The 21,880-nt window shown below is 50.6% G+C and overlaps 2 protein-coding genes across 5 annotated transcripts in view; one reads left to right on the forward strand and one right to left on the reverse strand.

Moving 5' to 3' along the window:
* Window positions 1-15,940, forward strand: part of AIF1L (allograft inflammatory factor 1 like) — a 32,038-nt gene extending 16,098 nt beyond the window's left edge. The window contains exons 4-6 of the mRNA XM_069985765.1: window positions 4,331-4,372; window positions 4,612-4,774; window positions 15,533-15,940. Of these exons, the coding sequence (XP_069841866.1) occupies window positions 4,331-4,372; window positions 4,612-4,774; window positions 15,533-15,620 (293 nt within the window). The 3' untranslated portion in view covers window positions 15,621-15,940. The remainder of the gene's footprint in view (window positions 1-4,330; window positions 4,373-4,611; window positions 4,775-15,532) is intronic.
* The window catches only part of FIBCD1 (fibrinogen C domain containing 1), a 275,844-nt gene that overhangs the window by 239,378 nt on the left and 14,586 nt on the right, over window positions 1-21,880 (reverse strand). For 2 of the 4 annotated variants that reach the window (XM_069985750.1, XM_069985749.1), the window contains exons 2-3: window positions 6,839-6,903; window positions 4,550-4,664 (exon numbers count right to left, since the gene is read on the reverse strand). The gene's annotated coding sequence lies outside the window, so the exon portion shown is untranslated. Of the gene's footprint in view, window positions 1-4,549; window positions 4,695-6,838; window positions 6,904-20,347; window positions 20,426-21,880 lie in introns of those variants that run through there. The other 2 variants (XM_069985748.1, XM_069985751.1) reach the window with 2 other exon arrangements.

Here is a 21,880-nt window from a genome sequence, read left to right on the forward strand (position 1 = left end):
GACACAGGTCACTATGAGACAGGTCAGTGCGGGAGGAGACAGGTCAGTGTATGAGACAGGTCAGTGCGTAAGGAGACAGGTCACTATGAGACAGGTCAGTACGTAAGGAGACAGGTCACTATGAGACAGGTCAGTACGTAAGGAGACAGGTCACTATGAGACAGGTCAGTACGTAAGGAGACAGGTCACTATGAGACAGGTCAGTACGTAAGGAGACAGGTCACTATGAGACAGGTCAGTGCGTGAGGACACAGGTCACTATGAGACAGGTCAGTGCGTGAGGACACAGGTCACTATGAGACAGGTCAGAGCGTGAGGACACAGGTCACTATGAGACAGGTCAGTGGGGGAGGAGACAGGTCAGTGCGTGAGGACACAGGTCACTATGAGACAGGTCACTATGAGACAGGTCAGTGCGTGAGGACACAGGTCACTATGAGACAGGTCAGAGCGTGAGGACACAGGTCACTATGAGACAGGTCAGTGGGGGAGGAGACAGGTCAGTGCGTGAGGACACAGGTCACTATGAGACAGGTCAGTGCGGGAGGAGACAGGTCTCTTTATGAGAAGACTTCCCTTCAAGGAATGTCTTAAGGCCCTATTCCTCGGAACGATTATCGTCTGCATTTGGCCGATATCGGCTGCTACGGACGATAATCGTCCCGTGGAATAGAGTGCAATGATCAGTCGACATCATTCATGTCGGCTGATCGTTGCAGTCGCTTTTTTTTTTCAACATGTTGAAAAACAAGCGACTGATACAGCAACGATCTGCTGCCGTCTCTCCGTTGAATAGGAGCATCGGCAGCAGACGCTGCTGTATCCTATGGGCTGCCCGGACGATTAGCGATCACCCGGGCAGCCCCCCCGCAGCTCTCCGCCGCCCCTCCCGCACTCTCAGCGCTCGATTGCTCCTCAAGACGGCCCATGGAATAGAGCCATTAGCCTCAGCGGCCTCTTCTGCTTTCCTCTATACACAGAATATCCAGCATTACCTAATATTGGAGAGACCCCCCCCCCCAGCACGGCTTACTACACACAGTACAGGGAGTCACTGTCCCCTACTGACAACACCGCATAGCAGAGCCAGGAATGTAACTACATGTAGGAAACACTGAGGGCAGGAGAGCTGCAATAGCCAAGTGATGATGGAGCACTAACAGAGCTGCGGTATCTAAGCCTGCATTGTGTGATACTGTCTGATGAACTGTGTATCATATCCAGAGGGGAGCAAACCTGTGGCTTTCCAGCTGTTGCAAAACTACTGGCTGTTAGGTTTCCATGGCCGACAGAGGAGCGCAGGAAGCTCCACCTCTTTCTCCCTGATTCTTGCTTCACCCGCTCTAGCACTGGGCACCTACACATACAGAGCCTGTGCGGTGGCTGCAGGATATCGGGGTCCATGTCCCTTTAATCAGTGCCATAATAAGAGGCCCTTCATTCTCCCCATGACCTCACCGCACCGACTCAAAGGGAACAAGCGCCAAGTTATTCACAAGGACTGGAAACAGAGGAGGACGGCAGCGGTGATGCCAGCCATTGTGTGCCGCCGGGTACATGAGAATAACAGGAGATGGCAGCTTATAGATGGATGCCCCACCCTGGATAATGTGCCCACAGGACCCTCCCCCCTGACTCTATATACCCCACAGGGGGCAGATACTGCCTGGATCAGGCCGACTATACACAACAATGTGAGCAAGCAGTGCGGCAGTGTAAAGGATGGCGAAGGACAGCAGCAATGAGTGCTGTAGTAGCACATGATAGCTGGGCTCTACTGGAACAGAGCTGCAGTGTACAGCATGGGGGACCGAACAATGGACTGAGCCACAATCTAATGGGGTATAACTGCAGTGTACAGCATGGGGGACCGAACAATGGAGGGAGATGTAGTGTAAGCTGGAGTCACAGATCTAAAGCTCTAATGTTCTCACAAAGGAGATGATACATAGTATACCGATTATACAGATGATACATAGTATCAGTGAACAATGTATACCAATGTATAGATGATGCATAGTATACAGATGTGGTGAGCCCCTGGATGGTGTTATAGCGGAGGGGCTGCCGGTCACTTGCTAGATGGAAGTGTGACGCCACTTGTGGTGGATGGCCGAGATACAGCCGGACCTTAGGGTTTTGTCATGTGACGCCAGTGCCTGGTAGGCAGACAGGCAGGGCCGTATTACAAGCTGCTGCTGCCCTAGGCACTAAACCTGAAGACGCCCCATCCTGGGGAGAGTGGTTTCAGAATCGCGTTTTTTCATGGTTTTTAAAGGCTTAAAACATAGACAATATGCAGACGCCTCTAATCATTGACTCAATGAGGAAATTTGTTTGACGGAATTCTCACCACACGATTGGTAGGTAATAGCTCCAGGCATCACATTTACCACCGCCACACCAGACCAGATCAATACCGCCATACTGTGACTGGATCACACTGCCATGCCAGGCCTGACCAATACCGCCATACTGTGACTGGATCACACTGCCATGCCAGGCCTGACCAATACCGCCATACTGTGACTGGATCACACTGCCATGCCAGACCTAAATAATACAACCTACAGAAAGGGGAGACGTCCCAAGGTTGTGGTGTACGTGCTGTGCAGGTGGTAGTGAATAATCACAGACTCTGTTGATAACGTTGACTTGGTTTACTATTGGCAAATGTGCAACAGGTAATATAGAAGTACGTATATATATATATATATATATATATATATATATCTTGACAAAGTTCCAACAAATACTGAGACGTAAAACCACCAGATCTGCTTGATAAGTGCTGAGTAGGATGTAGTAGAGTTGATAAGGTTGTACTGAGATAGCGTAGTAGAGAGGAGGGTGCCGTGAGAGTCTCAACCCAAGTAGTAATCTGCTCTGCCGGGATGTTGGAGTGTAGAGAAGAATACTTGTAGAAGAAGAAGTATGAGACAACCTGTGCCTGTGTATTGACCTTTCTATAGTCTACACACCACCTTATGCCCACTAGCTTTGGCTGAACCGTACTAATAGGTGACACAGGCCCCAGACCTTGTTACTTGGGATGAGCAGAGTGCTGAGGGTTCCCTGGCTGACACTCGGGCTGCGAGATGGAGTCCCTATACTTTCCAGTAATTTTGCTCCACCCGGATCAGTTCCTAGCTCTTTGGCTCTTTAGTGGATACTGTCCTGCACGGTTGTAACACCTAGTCCTCGATGAGATGATCTGTTGGCTAGTCCTCTCCTGAATGGTTTAGCACTGCATCACTCACGATACAGGTACTGGTACAGAAAGAAATTTGTAAGACGGTACTGTCCTGCGTCCTACCCATGCGGGGTACTGACTAAGACTGCGACTTCTCTGTTGTGGGGACTTGACAGAGGGACAGGGCCCAGGTAGAACCACTGTGGAGAGCTATCTGAGCTGCTTCCCTTCTCCACAGAAGCACAACTAAGACTCCTCCCTCACCCAAGAGCCTAACTTCCTAACCAGCGTATAAGGTGCGCTGTGGTTGGGTGGAAAGAGTGCAACAGAAGAGTAGAAAGGGGAGAGGTGAAAGGACAGAAGAAAGGAAGGATCCTACTGGTTCACCGAATCTGTACATATAAACATAATAACCCTTTGAGATACCTCAGCTGTCCAGCTTCCACACTTCAATACAGAACACAGTGACATCTAGTGGTCATCTTTTAGTACTACAGGACCACAAAAAGTACAGACTTTTACAAAGGGTGTGAATAGCAGTAACACCCCTAGTAGGACACTATACAGATATATAGATGATACATAGTATACCAATATATACGTGATACACAGTATATCGATATATAGATGATATACAGTATACCAGTATATAGATGGTACATAGTATACCAATATATAGATGGTACACTGTATACAGATATATAGACGATACATAGTATAATTATATATAGATGATACATAGTATACCAATATATACATGATACATGGTATACTCATATATAGATGATACATAGTGAACACTGACACTGTGTATGACACAGGGGTGGATGGGATTCCAGAGACTGATGGAGTCTCGGGTGTAAGTGTATGCACAGTGATTCACCATCGATGGCGGTCATAATAGACATTTCCTGATGTGACAGCCGATTCATGGAGCGGGGATGGAGGAGCACAGGATTGTCTGCATTGTTCTGTGGAGAATCAATAGTGTAAGACAATGGGGGGGTGCAGAGTTATGAGGGTGGGGTTAGGGGCGGAGCCAAGTATCTGACATGTATCATCATAGAACACAATGTAACAATGTTTATCTCTTGATTCACTCTACACTATTCATCATCTGCTTGTTCTTTCTTCTAGAAAAATTCATGGAATTTGATTTAAACGATCAAGGAGAAATCGGTAAGTGACATCAGCGCCAGAGTATTCAATAACAACAGCCGCCATTGCTACTCTCACACGATGTAATAGCCAGCTTATCTGGTCTCCTGAAATCGAAATCTGCCCGAGCAATGTAGAACATGACCTAGCGGTACATTACCCTAAAGATATACGTATACTTATTGATGAGCGACTTACTTGTGTGTTGGCCGGTGACACTACCGAACAGCGCCCTACTAATATAATGACAAATCTCCTAGACATGATGGGACTCAAGATGATGATGGAGAAGCTTGGAGTGCCCAAAACACATCTAGAAATGAAAAAGATGATAGCAGAAGTGACTGGAGGAAAAAGTGACGCCATCGGCTACAGAGACTTCATCAAGGTGCTGCTGGGAAAGAGATCGTCAATCTTTAAAATGTAAGTGACCCTATATACAAGAATATAACTACTATAATACTGCCCCCTATATACAAGAATATAACTACTATAATACTGCCCCCTATATACAAGAATATAACTACTATAATACTGCTCCTATATACAGGAATATAACTACTATAATACTGCTCCTATATACAGGAATATAACTACTATAATACTGCTCCTATATACAAGAATATACATACTATAATACTGCTCCTATATACAGGAATATAACTACTATAATACTGCCACCTATATACAAGAATATACATACTATAATACTGCTCCTATATACAGGAATATAACTACTATAATATTGCCCCCTATACACAGGAATATAACTACTATAATACGAACTGGAGAGAATGGAACCGCTGCACATCCCATCTATGGCTGATACTAATGCCGCTAGGGCTATATTAAAAATCAACACCAGAGTGTCTGTATATGAATTGATCAAGCCATATTGCCCCGTGTACCACCGCGCAGGTCCTCTGGTCCACACGTGTCCCTACGCTAACTCCACACCGTGTCGGTCAGCGACCGCCAACCCCGCAAAGCGTGCACATGCAGGGAAGGGAGGCCATGGAACGGCCCTGCAACCCCAATGTCACAGGACCAGACCCAAAAAGTCGCAGGGCCGTCCCATGGCCCCCGTTCCCTGACTGTGCATGCCTGCGGGGTTGGTGGCCACTAACTGGCACGGTGTGGACTTAGTGTAGGGACCCATGTGTATCAGATACCGGCACGAGGTACATGGGGCAGTGTGGCTTGATCAATTCATACACAAAATTCTGATGTGTTTTTTATTTAGCCTAGCGGCACTAGTATCAGCCATAGGTGTGATGTGCAGCACTCTGTTTCTTCCCTGAACCGCATAACTACTATAATACTGCTCCTATATACAAGAATATAACTACTATAATACTGCTCCTATATACAGGAATATAACTACTATAATACTGCTCCTATATACAGGAATATAACTACTATAATACTGCCCCCTATATACAAGAATATAACTACTATAATACTGCTCCTATATACAGGAATATAACTACTATAATACTGCTCCTATATACAGGAATATACTACTATAATACTGCTCCTATATACAGGAATATAACTACTATAATACTGCTCCTATATACAAGAATATAACTACTATATTACTGCTCCTATATACAGGAATATAACTAGTATAATACTGCCCCCTATATACAAGAATATAACTACTATAATACTGCTCCCTATATACAGGAATATACTACTATAATACTGCCCCCTATATACAGGAATATAACTACTATAATACTGCTCCTATATACAAGTACATAACTACTATAATACTGCTCCCTATATACAGGAATATACTACTATAATACTGCTCCTATATACAGGAATATAACTACCTCTGGCATTACACACACATGGGGCCACATGTATCATCCGGCGAACGGATGATTTTCGGCGGAAAGTGCCGATTTGCGTATTTTTTTTATACGCAAATGGCCGATTTGCGAATAAAATATTCGCAAATCGGCACTTTCCGCCGAGTACGCCAGGGGGCGGAAAAGGGGCGGAAAGTGGGCGCGGACTCAGAGTCCGCGCGATTTATCATCCGTTCCGCTAAAATGTACGCCGAAAACCTACTCCAGTCCTCAGCTGGCGTAGGTTTTCGGCGGTGCGCAACGGCGCGCACGGGATTTATGTAGAGGCAGTCCGCCTCTACATAAATCTCCGTAGCGCCGGAGCTGCGGGGGCATTTTTATGTCCGACGTAAAAAACGCCGGACTTAATAAATGCCTCCCATAGACTTTGCACTACAGTCACTGGGGTATGGGGGCGGCTGCTATTAGGTAGCATTATTACACAGCTCCTGGGTGCGGTGGAGACATTGTAGTTAGTATTGCTTCGGGTTTGTCCCTGTGGTGACGGGTGAATCGGTGTGGCAGCTGTCGTATAGCTTCACATGACTCGGCTGCACATCTGCTGCTGAACACTTGCCCCGTGGCCGCCATCAGTCCCACAAACACTTGGCATTCTGGGGTCACTCACCCTCGCAGGGATCCTCCCCATGACTGGCGCCCGTCAGCTGGTCACTGGATAAACACTGGCTGAACCTGCAGAGGATAGGGTCATTACTGCTGGAGAGAAGGGGTTCTGGTTCCTCTTAAAGGGGTTGTTCACCAATTATTTTTTTTTTCTTTCAAATCAACTGGTGTCCTAGATTTGTAATTTTACTTCTAATAAAAAATCTCCTGTATTCCAGTTCTTATCAGCTGCTGTATGTCCTACAGGAAGTGGTGTATTCTCTCCAGTCTGACACAGTGCTCTCTGCTGCCACCTCTGTCCATGTTAGGAACTGTCCAGAGCAGGAGAGGTTTTCTATGGGGATTTGCTGCTGCTCTGGACAGTTCCTGACATGGACAGAGGTGGCAGCAGAGAGCACTGTGTCAGACGGGAGAGAATACACCACTTCCTACAGGACATACAGCAGCTGATAAGTACTGGAAGACTAGAGATTATTAAACAGAAGTAAATTACAAATCTAAACAATTTTCTGGCGCCAGTTGATTTGAAAGTAAAAAAAAAAATTTGGTGAACTACTCCTGTAATACAGTTTATCTGCACTCTGTGACCCACAATGAAGAATTATGAATGCAGCTCTGGATGTGACTGGAGTATCAGACATGATAAAGTGTTAATCAAGTGACAGAACATTATAAGCGGAGAGGATGGCTATGATACCAGTGCACTGGGGGACGCGGGGTTAATGTTATCCCTTCCTGGCACGTGCCGCCCACTGCTGTTATGGACTGTGGGCATCTCATTCCTCTCCAGTGTGTAGGATGCCCGGATGGTCACTTGGAATGTGCCGGGTCATGTGACTCTCAGATCACAGAGCAGCTGGTGGCAGCTGGTGGCAGCCCGGCTCCACTCTCATGTACAGGAAGCCGGTGCCAGGCAGATCCATGAGCCGGGACACCCAGCTGTGGAGGATGAGTGTGATACCAGCCCTGCCAAGCTTATACAACCGTACTCCAGTCACATCCAGAGCTGCACTCACAATTCTGCTGCTTACCTGGTGTGTGTACAGAGCTATACTGTGTGTGTGTGTGTGTATATATATATATACACACACACACACACACACACACACACACACACATCTGCTTTTGAGATTTATAAGAGATTCTGTGTGTGCAGCTTTGGATGTGACTAGAGTATTATACTTATTGGGTTTCTTTAAGTAAAAACAAAAAAAACACAAAGGGGCATTCCAACTTAAAGGAGTAGTTCTCAAAATAAATAAATATATAAATATTTTTTTTTCCAGATCAACTGGTCCCAGCAAGTGCCAAAGTAATTTGTAGTAATTTTCTATTAGAAAATCTCCAGTCTCCCAGTACTTATCAGCTGCTGTATGTCCTACAGGAAGTGGTGTATTCTCTCCAGTCTGATACAGTGCTCTCTGCTGCCACCTCTGTCCATGTCAGGAACTGTCCAGAGCAGCAGCAAATCCCCATAGAAAACCTCTCCTGCTCTGGACAGTTCCTGACATGGACAGAGGTGGCAGCAGAGAGCACTGTGTCAGACTGGAGAGAATACACCACTTCCTGCAGGACATACAGCAGCTGATAAGTACTGGGAGACTGGAGATTATTAAATAGAAGTAAAATACAAATCTATATAACTTTCTGACACCAGATGATTTGAAGAAGGAGTACCCCTTTAAGGTTTGCTGATGCCTGATCCAATCACGTCTGCAGCTAGTATGACTGTCAGGTTTCCTTTATCTGTGGCTTCAGAGCATGCTGGGAGTTGTAGTTCCTGCAGGTTGGCATTCAGTGTGTTTATTCCCATACAGGAGGAGGATGTGATAGATGGCGGTGACATCACGCCGGGGATAATAACATGCTTACCTAATGACTGACCCATCACAGTCAATGACAGGAGGTATCCGAGCCACACCCGCCTCAGTTAGATACACCCTGATCCTGTACACGTGCACAGAGCCGGTCTGTAGCATCCAGTGTATACATTCCTATCCTGACTAATCCCAGGTCCATTAATGTCGCCACGTTGTGTCACTGACGCGAGCGCAGAACCCGTTCCGCCACATGAGCGATCACTGACGTATCAGTATGTGAAGAATGTCCGGCTGCTGCCAGAGGTGTACGCTGCGCTGTGCCCACAGGGGTCATCCAGGGTCAGGAAAACATGGCTCCAAATACAGCGCCACCCCTGTCCACAGGCTGTGTATAGTACTGCAGCTCAGCACTATTCATCTCAATGGGACTGAGCCGGAGAACCTTCAGCTGGTGCAAAACTACAACTCCCATCATGCCTGGACACACAAAGCCTTTGGTATGATGGGGGTTGTAGTGTGAAGGGATCAGCGTCCTAAAGGGCGGTGTTCCCCAACCTGTAGCAGGACTACAACCCCCAGCATTCTATACCAACCTTCAGCTGTGATTGATGATGGTGGTTGTAGTGTGAAGGGTTCAGCGTCCTATAGAGCAGTGTTCCCCAGGACTACAACCCCCAGCATTCTATACCAGCAGTCACCTGTGATGAATGATGGGGGTTGTAGTTCTGCACCCGGCTGCAGTTATACAGGTGTCTCCCATCAGGTAACCTGATCCATCAGTGACACAGACCCTCATTGTCTGCGTCCCCCCCGGAGAGGAGTAACAGGTGTAGCAGAGCCGAGCGCCGCCCCTCCCCCGGCTGGGACTTCATCTCCTTTGAGACAATTGTTTTACAGCTCGAAACGCAAATAAATCAGAGAGCGCAGAGAAGAGGCTGGATTCACCCAGCTCTCCGGGACCCTGAGCGTCCGCCACACAGAACGTTCCGTACTGCGGGGTCTGCCCCTGGATCCACCCAGCTTTCCGGAACCCTGAACGTCTGCCACACAGAACATTCTGGACTGCAGGGGCTGCCCCTGGATCCACCCAGCTCTCCGGAGCCCTGAGCGTCCGCCACACAGAACGTTCCGGACTGCAGGGGCTGCCCCTGGATCCACCCAGCTCTCCGGAACCCTGAGCGTCTGCCACACAGAACGTTCCGTACTGCGGGGTCTGCCCCTGGATTCACCCAGCTCTTCGGGACCCTAAATGTCTGCCATACAGAACGTTCCGTACTGCGGGATCTGCCCCTGGATCCACCCAGCTCTCCGGAACCCTGAGCGTCTGCCACACAGAACGTTCCGTTCTGCGGGGTCTGTCCCTGGATCCACCCAGCTCTCCGGGACCCTGAACGTCTGCCACAGAACGTTCCGGACTGCGGGGTCTGCCCCTGGATCCACCCAGCTCTCCGGGACCCTGAGCGTCCGCCACACAGAACGTTCCGTACTGCGGGATCTGCCCCTGGATCCACCCAGCTCTCCGGAACCCTGAGCGTCTGCCACACAGAACATTCCGTTCTGCGGGGTCTGTCCCTGGATCCACCCAGCTCTCCGGGACCCTGAACGTCTGCCACAGAACGTTCCGGACTGCGGGGTCTGCCCCTGGATCCACCCAGCTCTCCGGAACCCTGAGCGTCTGCCACACAGAACGTCCCGGACTGTAGGGGCTGACCCTGGATCCACCTAGCTCTCCGGGACCCTGAACTTCTGCCACAGAACGTTCCGGACTGCGGGGTCTGTCCCTGGATCCACCCAGCTCTTCGGGACCCTAAATGTCTGCCACACAGAACATTCCGTACTGCGGGGTCTGCCCCTGGATCCACCCAGCTCTCCGGGTCCCTGAACGTCTGCCACAGAACGTTCCGTACTGCGGGGTCTGCCTCTGGATCCACCCAGATCTCCAGGACCCTGAACGTCTGCCACAGAACGTTCCGGACTGCGGAGTCTGTCCCTGGATCCACCCAGCTCGTCGGGACCCTGAGCGTCTGCCACACAGAAGTTCCGGACTGCAGGGGCTGCCCCTGGATCCACCCAGCTCTCCTAGACACAGACAAGGGATGAGGGATGGCAGTGATATATAGGGAGGGTGGGGGCTGGCAGCAGACACCAGGATTATCGCCCCCCGGAGGAATACATGGGCGCAGACACTAGACACCCAAGGGCTGACAACTGCAAACGAAGTCACGTGACCGAGCACTGCAACGGCGGAGAGACGCTCCCTACAGAGCAAAGTGTCTGTAGCATCATTAACCCCTCACATCCCACTGTCACCACAGCCTGGCACTATACTAGCACTATTATTTCTGGGAGGAGACATTACTAGCGCTATTATTTATGGGAGGGGACATTACAGGCAGTATTATTTATGGGAGGAGACACATTACTGGCAGTATTATTTATGGGAGGAGACACATTACTGGCAGTATTATTTATGGGAGGGGACATTACTGGCACTATTATTTATGGGAGGAGACATTACAGGCAGTATTATTTATGGGAGGAGACATTACAGGCAGTATTATTTATGGGAGGGGACATTACTGGCACTATTATTTATGGGAGGAGACATTACTGGCACTATTATTTATGGGAGGGGACATTACAGGCAGTATTATTTATGGGAGGGGACATTACAGGCAGTATTATTTATGGGAGGGGACATTGCAGGCAGTATTATTTATGGGAGGGGACATTACTGGCACTATTATTTATGGGAGGGGACATTACTGGCACTATTATTTATGGGAGCGGACATTACAGGCAATATTATTTATAGGAGGAGACACATTACTGGCAATATTTATGGGCGGGGACATTACTGACGCTATTATTTATGGGAGGGGACATTACTGGCACTATTATTTATGGGAGGGGACACAGTACAGGCAGTATTATTTATGGGAGGAGACATTACTGGCAGTATTATTTATGGGAGGAGACATTACTGGCGCTATTATTTTTGGGAGAAGACATTACTGGCGCTATTATTTATGGGAAGAGACATTACTGGCAGTATTATTTATGGGAGAAGACATTACTGATGCTATTATTTATGGGAGGAGACACTACTGGCGCTATTTATGGGAGGGGACATTACTGACGCTAATATTTATGGGATGGGACATTACAGGCAGTATTATTTATAGGAGGGGACATTACTGGCAGTATTTATGGGAGGGGACATTACTGGCAGTATTTATGGGAGGGGACATTACTGGTAGTATTATTTATGGGAGGGCCATTACTGGCAGTATTATTTATGGGAGGGGACATTACTGGTAGTATTATTCATGGGAGGGCCATTACTGGCAATATTATTTATGGGAGGAGACACATTACTGGCACTATTATTTATGGGAGGAGACACATTACTGGCAGTATTATTTATGGTAGGAGACACATTACTGGCAGTATTATTTATGGGAGGAGACACATTACTGGCACTATTATTTATGGGAGGGGACATTACTGGCAGTATTTATGGGAAGAGACATTACTGGCAGTATTATTTATGCAAAGAGACATTACTGACGCTATTATTTATGGAAGAAGACACTACTGGCGCTATAATTTATGGGAGGGGATATTACTGGCACTATTATTTATGGGAGGGGACATTACTGGCGCTATTATTTATGGGAGGAGGCATTACTGGCGCTATTTATGGGAGAGGACATTACTGGCGCTATTATTTATGGGAGGGGACATTACTGGCACTATTATTTATGGGAGGAGACATTACAGGCAATATTATTTATGGGAGGGGACATTACTGGCACTATTATTTATGGGAGGAGGCATTACTGGCGCTGTTATTTATGGGAGGGGACATTACTGGCGATATTATTTATGGGAGGGGACATTACTGGCGCTATTATTTATGGGAGGGGACATTACTGGCGCTATTATCTATGGGCGGGGACATTACTCGCGCTATTATTTATGGGAGGGGACATTACTGGCAGTATTATTTGTGAACCATAAGTGTGTGGCAGGCCCGGGTGTGTGTCCTTCTGTACTGCTTTTGCCCCAATTCTCCATGCTATAGATGCCCCTGATATTGTCCTGCCTCTATGACTCCTGCTACCCAGCTCTCCTACAACCCTATACAGCAAATCCGCCATGTTTTGTAGTGATACCTCTCAGTCCTGTCGGTCAGATTAGGAAAGTTGGATAACTACCTCCATGGGAAGTTGGCGTATTGGTAGTCACCCAGCTTTCCCAGAAGCTGGCCATCTTTTATCCCTATGAGGTTTCTGATGTTGGGGGCTGCTCCTCACTCATGTGCCCCAGCAGAAGGCCATTGGTGCTGATCTCAGGTGGGGGGTGTAGGCAGCAGTGGACGCACTACAGTGGGATTATTTTTTCTTCCCGTGGGTTTGGAATTCCTATCGCTGGACACATCGGGGTCTTTGTGATCAGGTAACCGTCACCTTTCAGAGGAGAAGTCTCCATTACCAGGGGCTGACAGTGCGGCTTCTGTGTCCTCTGGTTACTGCGGTGCGGTAACAGTACGGCCCATTGTGAGGATGACCCCCCTCCATCCCGCTCTGTTATCGGCTATTATCTCTGGTTGCATTAGGAGGCAGGGGTTGCCCTCTCTGAAGTGGTTGGGACCCTCTCACATGTGGCACGATGCCTAACCCCCTAACAATCCGTTTTCTGTGCGTCTTGTCGCCCCTTTCCCCTCCTCCTCCCAGTTGCTTTTTATAGAGCAGGAACAATCTCTTTCAATCCATTCCCATGGGGAGCCCCAATGAGAGCCCTGTGAGAAGGGGATCGGGGACACGGGGGAGGGGAGCTCCGTCAGCGCCTCCATATTGGATGAACACTTGTCTGCAGCTTGTCTGGAGTTTGCAGGAGCCTTTATACAATTTATTATTCCCTGGTATCAGCCATGTCGGCCTGGGGGGGACGGACGGACTGTAGGACAGGTATATACAATCTATTACTCTCTGGTATCAGCCATGTCAGGCTGGGGGGGGGAGGTGACTGTAGGACGACAGGTATATACAATCTATTACTCTCTGGTATCAGCCATGTCAGGCTGGGGGGGGGGGGGGAGAGGTGACTGTAGGACAGGTATATACAATCTATTACTCGCTGGTATCAGCCATGTCAGGCTGGGGGGGGGAGGTGACTGTAGGACAGGTATATACAATCTATCACTCTCTGGTATCAGCCATGTCAGGCTGGGGGGGTGTAGGACCGGTATATACAATCTATTACTCTCTGCTATCAGCTATGTCAGGCTGGGGGGGGGAGAGGTGACTGTAGGACAGGTAAATACAATCTATTACTCTCTAGTATCAGCCATGTCAGGCTGGGGGGGGGGGGGTGTGACTGTAGGACAGGTATATACACTATTACTCTCTGGTATCAGCCATGTCAGGCTGGGGGGGGGGAGGGTGACTGTAGGCCAGGTATATACAATCTATTACTCTCTTGTATCAGCCATGTCAGGCTGGGGGGGGGAGGTGACTGTAGGACAGGTATATACAATCTGTTACTCTCTTGTATCAGCCATGTCAGGCTGGGGGGGGGGAGGTGACTGTAGGACAGGTATATACAATCTATTACTCTCTGGTATCAGCCATGTCAGGCTGGGGGGGGGGGGTGTAGGTCGGGTATATACAATCTATTACTCTCTGGTATCAGCCATGTCAGGCTGGGGGGGGGGGGGGTGACTGTAGGACAGGTATATACAATCTATTACTCTCTGGTATCAGCCATGTCAGGCTGGGGGGGGGGGGGGTGACTGTAGGACAGGTATATACAATCTATTACTCTCTGGTATCAGCCATGTCAGGCTGGGGGGGGGGCTGACTGTAGGACAGGTATATACAATCTATTACTCTCTGGTATCAGCCATGTCAGGCTGGGGGAGGGAGGTGACTGTAGGACAGGTATATACAAGCTATTACTCACTGGTATCAGCCATGTCAGGCTGGGGGGGGGGGGGGGTGACTGTAGGACAGGTATATACAAGCTATTACTCTCTGGTATAAGCCATGTCAGGTTGATAACACGACTCATTGCTTCCTGCTATCAGGACACGTTTTATTAGGATTTAATAGTATTTATGGTCATTGGGCTCTCTTGTACGCTGTGCTTTATATCCCTGTATATACAGACATAAACTCCTGTATAACCTATAAACCTCAGCATCCACACAGGGGCAGGTCCGGGTGTTCCCAGCTCCAGGCACATAAACAGGGAATAATTGCACAGTGAAGTTTATTACAGTGCTGGAGCATTATGAGGAGGTGGGCGGCTGATATCAGTCACATATAATGGAGGCTCATAAAGAAGAGATCAGAAGGACAGAGGGGATTCTGGACATCCTGATAACAGAGAGCACTGGCTTGTGGTCACTCGTTGTCTTCGTATCCTGACATGGCTGATAACAGAGTGTAATAGACTGCACTCACCTACACTACCTCACTCTTGGAATATGAAGTTTTCTTCCCTGCTGAGTATCAGCAGAATTCTCATGTACAGATGTGAGTGGGGCAGCACTGCCACCTGCAGGACATTGGTGGTTCTGTAGGCGGCATAAGCAGGCAGCACTGCCACCTGCAGAACATTGGTGTTACTGCAGCCATGATGTTCTGCAGGAGCACAGGATCTGCTGGATTCTATCTCTTCTATTATAGATATCAGTGTGGTTTCTGCCCCCAGACCACTTACCACTGCCCTAATCTCCACATCCTTCCGTCTTCCTCTGCCCTAGTAACACTATCTGGGCACCGAGGTTCCACGTTTGTGATTTTTGTTCCCTTTTTGGACTTCCCTTAATTTCCCCTGTTTATTCTAACATTAACCCTTAATCTTTGCAGAATCATGCTGTTTGAAGGCAAAGCCAATGAAGCCCCCCCGAAGCCAGTGGGCCCCCCTCCCAGACGAGACATCAGCAGCCTCCCCTAAAGCAATGGCCTCCGGCCTCCGAGCCAAGTCTGCGACCAAGAACTGTGACCAGCCAAGTGCCTTCAGAGTGATTGACAGGCGTCACTCTCCTCCTCGCTCCATAGATGCCCATTATTTATACCAGGGACTGTCCGCTGCCCGCCCTGTCACTGCTCTCTATGGTAGATTGTATATTGCAGCGGTGCCATCTATTGGGGTGTGGGTCGATGCCCGGACCGGGGTGACCCCCATTAGAGGGAGATTCTTTCTGTTTCTTTACATTTTGGCCTCTTTCCTATGTGGTAATAATGTATATTTTGTAAAGAATTGTCTATACCGTTCACTGGCTGTGTCTGAGCTTTTATTGCAGCTTTCTAATCATACAATGCTGTTCAACATCTCTGCTTGCTGTCAGTGAACGAGACTAAAAACCTGAGGGCCAGTGCAGGCACAGAACTCAATGAGGCGGCTGTGTGTCCATTCAGTGACAACAAGTGGAGCCGGTTATACAGGGATAAAGAAGGGGAAACTACTGGCCCCCAGCTGCTGCAGAACTACAACTCCTAGTATACCTGGACAGCCGTAGGCATGATGAGGGTTGTAGTTTTGCAGCAGCTGGGGGCCATGTCTTTCTCATCCCTGCTCTAGATGCTGCAGCCGAGGCTATGAGTGCATGCTGGGAGTTGTAGTTTTGCAATAGATGTCACAGATTGGGGAACATTGCTCAGGTTAGGGCTGAGTGTACATTATACTATAATATCGGGACCCCACTGAGGGGGTGACCAGGACCCCCCACATCGCCAGCCTCTTATCTGCGTCCTTGTCCTTCATTGCTATAATACATGTATCATCCGCACCGGATACATCACAGAATGTTCCAGAAATGATGCCGGAGAAAGGAGGCCAAGAGAGCTCCCCCCTCCCATCCATGTCCTCATGAATACAATGGACTACACCTCCCAGCATGCCCTGACAGCCTCAGCTGAGCTCTGGATCTAGTTCACCAGTGTCAATCCTATGGCCCTCCAGGCATGATGGGAACTGTAGTTTTACGAGCGCTCTCCAGCAGCTGCAGAACTACAACTCCCAGCATGCCTTCAGCTCACCTTAGATCTCATAGATCAGCCATAGATCAGAGCTATTACTCACAATGCACAGACAGGAAAGACTACATCTCCCACAATGCAGCACAGCAGACCCTGATCGATCAAGCTGCTAATGATAACAACCAATCACAGCTCAGCTTCCATTAGACCAGAGCTTGTTACAATCAGAAAGCTGAGCTGTGATTGGATCTGGTTTTGCCCCATTACAACCAATCATTAAGCTGGAACAGCCTAGACCTAGCAGGAAACCAGCAGAACTGTGAGTGCTGCTCTGGATGTGACTGGAGTAACTCCGGCTCTTACAGTGTATCTGGTCTGCCAGGACCCCAGACTGACACACTGTAACGAACCCTCAGGGGCATTAGTGCTGCAGGGACACCTGTGTGACCCTGCGTGCAGCGCTGATGGAGTAGTCAGACAGGCCGGGGCTGGAGGAGGGGTGGTAGTTCCTCTATCACACTGTTCTCACTGCTGACTGAGGAGCCGCGTCCTGCTGGAAAGTGGAAGTGGATATTGTGTCACCAGCAGCGGCCACTTCTCCAGTCTTATTATAGACGAGAAATCGCTGATGGGGTCAAAGTGCTGGATCGGCAACAAAACCAAAGGGGTAGAAGTTCTGAAAAAAGAGAAGTCACCTGACCCCAGAGAGGCCCCATCACAGGTCACCAGACTTCAGAGAGCCACCGTCACAGGTCACCTGACCCCAGAGAGCCACCGTCACAGGTCACCTGAACCCAGAGGGGCCCCATCACAGGTCACCTGACCCCAGAGGGGCCCCCCATCACAGGTCACCTGACCCCAAAGGGGCCCCATCACAGGTCACCAGACTTCAGAGAGGCCCCATCACAGGTCACCTGACCCCAGAGGGGCCCCATCACAGGTCACCAGACTTCAGAGAGCCACCGTCACAGGTCACCTGACCCCAGAGAGCCCCCGTCACAGGTCACCTGGCCCCAGAGAGCCCCGTCACAGGTCACCTGACCCCAGAGAGCCCTATTATAGGTCACCTGACCCCAGAGAGCCCCCCATCACAGGTCACCTGACCCCAGAGAGGCCCCATCACAGGTCACCTGACCCCAGAGAGCCCCCCATCACAGGTCACCTGACCCCAGAGAGGCCCCATCACAGGTCACCTGACCCCAGAGAGCCCCCCATCACAGGTCACCTGACCCCAGAGAGCCCCCCATCACAGGTCACCTGACCCCAGAGTGGCCCCATCACAGGTCATCTGACCCCAGAGAGGCCCCATCACAGGTCACCCGACCCCAGAGAGCCCTATTATAGGTCACCTGACCCCAGAGAGCCCACCCTGTCACCGGTCACCTGACCCCAGAGAGCCCCCCATCAGAGGTCATCTGACCCCAGAGAGGCCCCATCACCTGACCCCAGAGAGGCCCCGTCACAGGTCACCTGACCCAAGAGAGGCCCCATCACAGGTCACCTGACCCCAGAGAGCCCCCGTCACAGGTCACCTGACCCCAGAGGGGCCCCATCACAGGTCACCTGACCCCAGAGAGCCCCCCATCACAGGCCCCCTGACCCCAGAGAGCCCCCGTCACAGGTCAACTGACCCCAGAGAGCCACCCTCACAGGTCACCTGACTCCAGATGGATAACCCCTATCACAGGTCAGCTGACCCCAGAGAGCCCCCGTCACAGGTCACCAGACCCCAGAGAGTCCCCATCACAGGTCACCTGACCCCAGAGAGCCCCTATTACAGGCAACCTGACCCCAGAGAGTCCCCATCACAGGTCACCTGGCCCCAGAGAGCCCCTATTACAGGCCACCTGACCCCAGAGAGGCCCCATCACAGGTCACCTGATGCCAGAGAGCCCCCATCACAGGTCACCAGACCCCAGAGAGCCCCCATCACAGGTCACCAGACTTCAGAGAGCCCCCATCACAGGTCACCAGACCCCAGAGAGCCCCCATCACAGGTCACCAGACCCCAGAGAGCCCCCATCACAGGTCACCAGACTTCAGAGAGCCCCCGTCACAGGTCACCTGACCCCAGAGAGCCCCCCGTCACAGGTCACCTGACCCCAGAGAGCCCCCGTCACAGGCCCCCTGACCCCAGAGAGCCCCCGTCACAGGTCACCAGACCCCAGAGGGGCCCCATCACAGGTCACCTGACCCCAAAGAGCCCCATCATGCATCCTGCTGCAGAACTGTAACTCCCAGCATGGCCTCAGAGCTGAAGGATGAAGGTGATGCTGGGAGGAGTAGTATCACAGGTTAGAGACACTGCTCTGTATACACTTCTGGAGAACTGTGAATGCAGCTCTGGTGGTGACCGGAAGATAAGAAACAATGGAAAAATCATTAAACCATAAAATCAGATAACACAGAAGGAAACCGAGAAGTCTATCACAGCGGCTCCTTTATAGCTACTGTTAGACACGCCCCCTTTATAGCTACTGTTAGACACGCCCCCTTTATAGCTACTGTTAGACACGCCCCCTTTATAGCTACTGGTAGACACGCCCCCTTTATAGCTACTGGTAGACATGACCCTGTATAGCTACTGGTAGACACGCCCCCTTTATAGTTACTGGTAGACACGCCCCCTTTATAGCTACTGGTAGACACGCCCCTTTATAGCTACTGGTAGACACGCCCCCTTTATAGCTACTGTTAGACACGCCCCCTTTATAGCTACTGGTAGACACACACCCTTATAGCTACTGTAATGGTGCGTTTACACAGACAGATTTATCTGACAGATCTTTGAAGCCAAAACAAGGAGCAGACTATAAACAAGGATCAGGTCATAAAGGAAAGACTGGGATCTATCCTCTTTTTAAATCCATTTCTGGCTTTGGCTTCCAAAATCTGTCAGATAAATCTTTGTGTAAACGCACACCTTAGACACCCCGCCTTTATAGCCGCTACTAGACATGGCCCTTTATAGCTACTTTCAGACACGCCCCCTTTATAGAAAATGTTAGACACGTCCCCTTTATAGACCAACAAAACACAGTTATCACTGAACTCCAGGAAAGCAGTGAAAAAACCCCCAATAAAGTACTCAATCAAGAGTCTTCACTGATGCCCCCAAAAATTTAAATATAACAGGAGTCCGTGAAGCCTCGGTTGCGAGTCTCAAAACACGATGGGGCCATCATGGAGGTACCCCGCAGTAACAGGCTACAGATATCTGGCTATCCCGTGTTTTGAGACTCGCAACCGAGGCTCCACGGACTCCTGTTTTGCATACGCCCCCTTTATAGCTGCTGTTAGACACGCCCCCTTTATAGCTGCTGTTAGACACGCCCCCTTTATAGCTGCTGTTAGACACGCCCCCTTTATAGCTGCTGTTAGACACGCCGCCTTTATGGCTGCTGTTAGACACGCCCCCTTTATGGCTGCTGGTAAACACGCCCCTTTATAGCTGCTGTTAGACACGCCCCTTTATAGCTGCTGTTAGACACGCCCCCTTTATGGCTGCTGGTAAACACGCCCCTTTATAGCTGCTGTTAGACACGCCCCCTTTATGGCTGCTGGTAAACACGCCCCTTTATAGCTGCTGTTAGACACGCCCCCTTTATAGCTGCTGGTAGACACGCCCCTTTATAGCTGCTGGTAAACACGCCCCTTTATAGCTGCTGTTAGACATGCTGCTTTTCTAAAAACTTTTCATACCTGCCTAGTGAGCTGTAGCAATGTGACAGTACATAGCTCCATCTAGTGTCAGCAGGAGGCATTACAGGCGCTGTGTCACTGCAGAATAACACAGAATAAAAAGGTCACATGGCGAAGGTCACAAGGTCGCCATCAACACGCCAGCCAGCTGCAGACTGAGAGCAATGAGCTTCTTACATGACAATGGTGGCACATCTGCTGACCCACAGATAGACTGGGAAGAACATGGCTGCCTTCTACCAAGCACTGGGCTGGACACAAGGATAGGACGGTGGGAGTCAGGTCTGGGCCTGGGAATGGCAGTAACACACTGTCTCCTAGGTGTCATGTACACGTCCCGTTCGGGCTGTACATACGGACGGAGTGCAGCGGATTATTAGAACGTCCGGCATCATGTATCATTATGAGCAATGTCCGTGAATCTGGGCCACAGCACGTGCAGAACAGAAGGCGTGAATCCCCCCCCCCCCCCCCCCCGGCTACCTCGAGAGAGTGTGAGGGACACAGAGGTGCCTGGAGGCGGCAGCGAGGTCTGGCAGTGGTCCTCTCCCCATTCAGAGAGCAGGGGGTCAGAAGGAAGAGCTGCCGGGTGGCTGCCATGTGCCGTCATGTTTACAACTTAAAGGGATTTATATAAAAAAACGGAAAGAAGGCTGCAGGGTCATTACCCACAACAATCCTCCCTCTCGGGGGGGGGGGGGGGGGGGGGGTGACGGAGCAGAGAGGACTCCTGAGGGGGGGTGGCAGAGCAGAGAGGACTCCTGAGGGGGGCGACAGAGCAAAGAGGACTCCTGAGGGGGGCGACAGAGCAGAGAGGACTCCTGAGGGGGGGGGGGGGGGGTGACAGAGCAGAGAGGGCTCCTGAGGGGGGCGACAGAGCAAAGAGGACTCCTGAGGGGGGCGACAGAGCAGAGAGGACTCCTGAGGGGGCGACAGAGCAGAGAGGACTCCTGAGAGGGGGGGGGGGGGTGACAGAGCAGAGAGGACTCCTGAGGGGGGGGGGGGGGGGGTGACAGAGCAGAGAGGACTCCTGAGGGGGGGGGGGGGTGACAGAGCAGAGAGGACTCCTGAGAGGGGGGGGGGCGTGACAGAGCAGAGAGGACTCCTGAGGGGGGGGGGGGCGTGACAGAGCAGAGAGGGCTCCTGAGGGGGGGGGGGGGTGACAGAGCAGAGAGGGACTCCTGAGGGGGGGGTGGGGCGTGACAGAGCAGAGAGGGCTCCTGAGGGGGGGGGGGGGTGACAGAGCAGAGAGGACTCCTGAGGGGGGGGGGCGTGACAGAGCAGAGAGGGCTCCTGAGAGGGGGGGGGGTGACAGAGCAGAGAGGACTCCTGAGGGGGGGGGGGGGGCGTGACAGAGCAGAGAGGGCTCCTGAGGGGGGGTGGTGACAGCAGAGAGGGCTCCTGAGGGGGGGGGGGGGGTGACAGAGAGAGAGGACTCCTGAGGGGGGGGGGGGGGTGGCAGAGCAGAGAGGGCTCCTGAGGGGGGGGGGGGGGGCGTGACAGAGCAGAGAGGGCTCCTGAGGGGGGGGGGGG

Source organism: Dendropsophus ebraccatus, chromosome 10 (genome assembly GCF_027789765.1).
Source record: "Dendropsophus ebraccatus isolate aDenEbr1 chromosome 10, aDenEbr1.pat, whole genome shotgun sequence".
Lineage (NCBI taxonomy): Eukaryota > Metazoa > Chordata > Amphibia > Anura > Hylidae > Dendropsophus > Dendropsophus ebraccatus.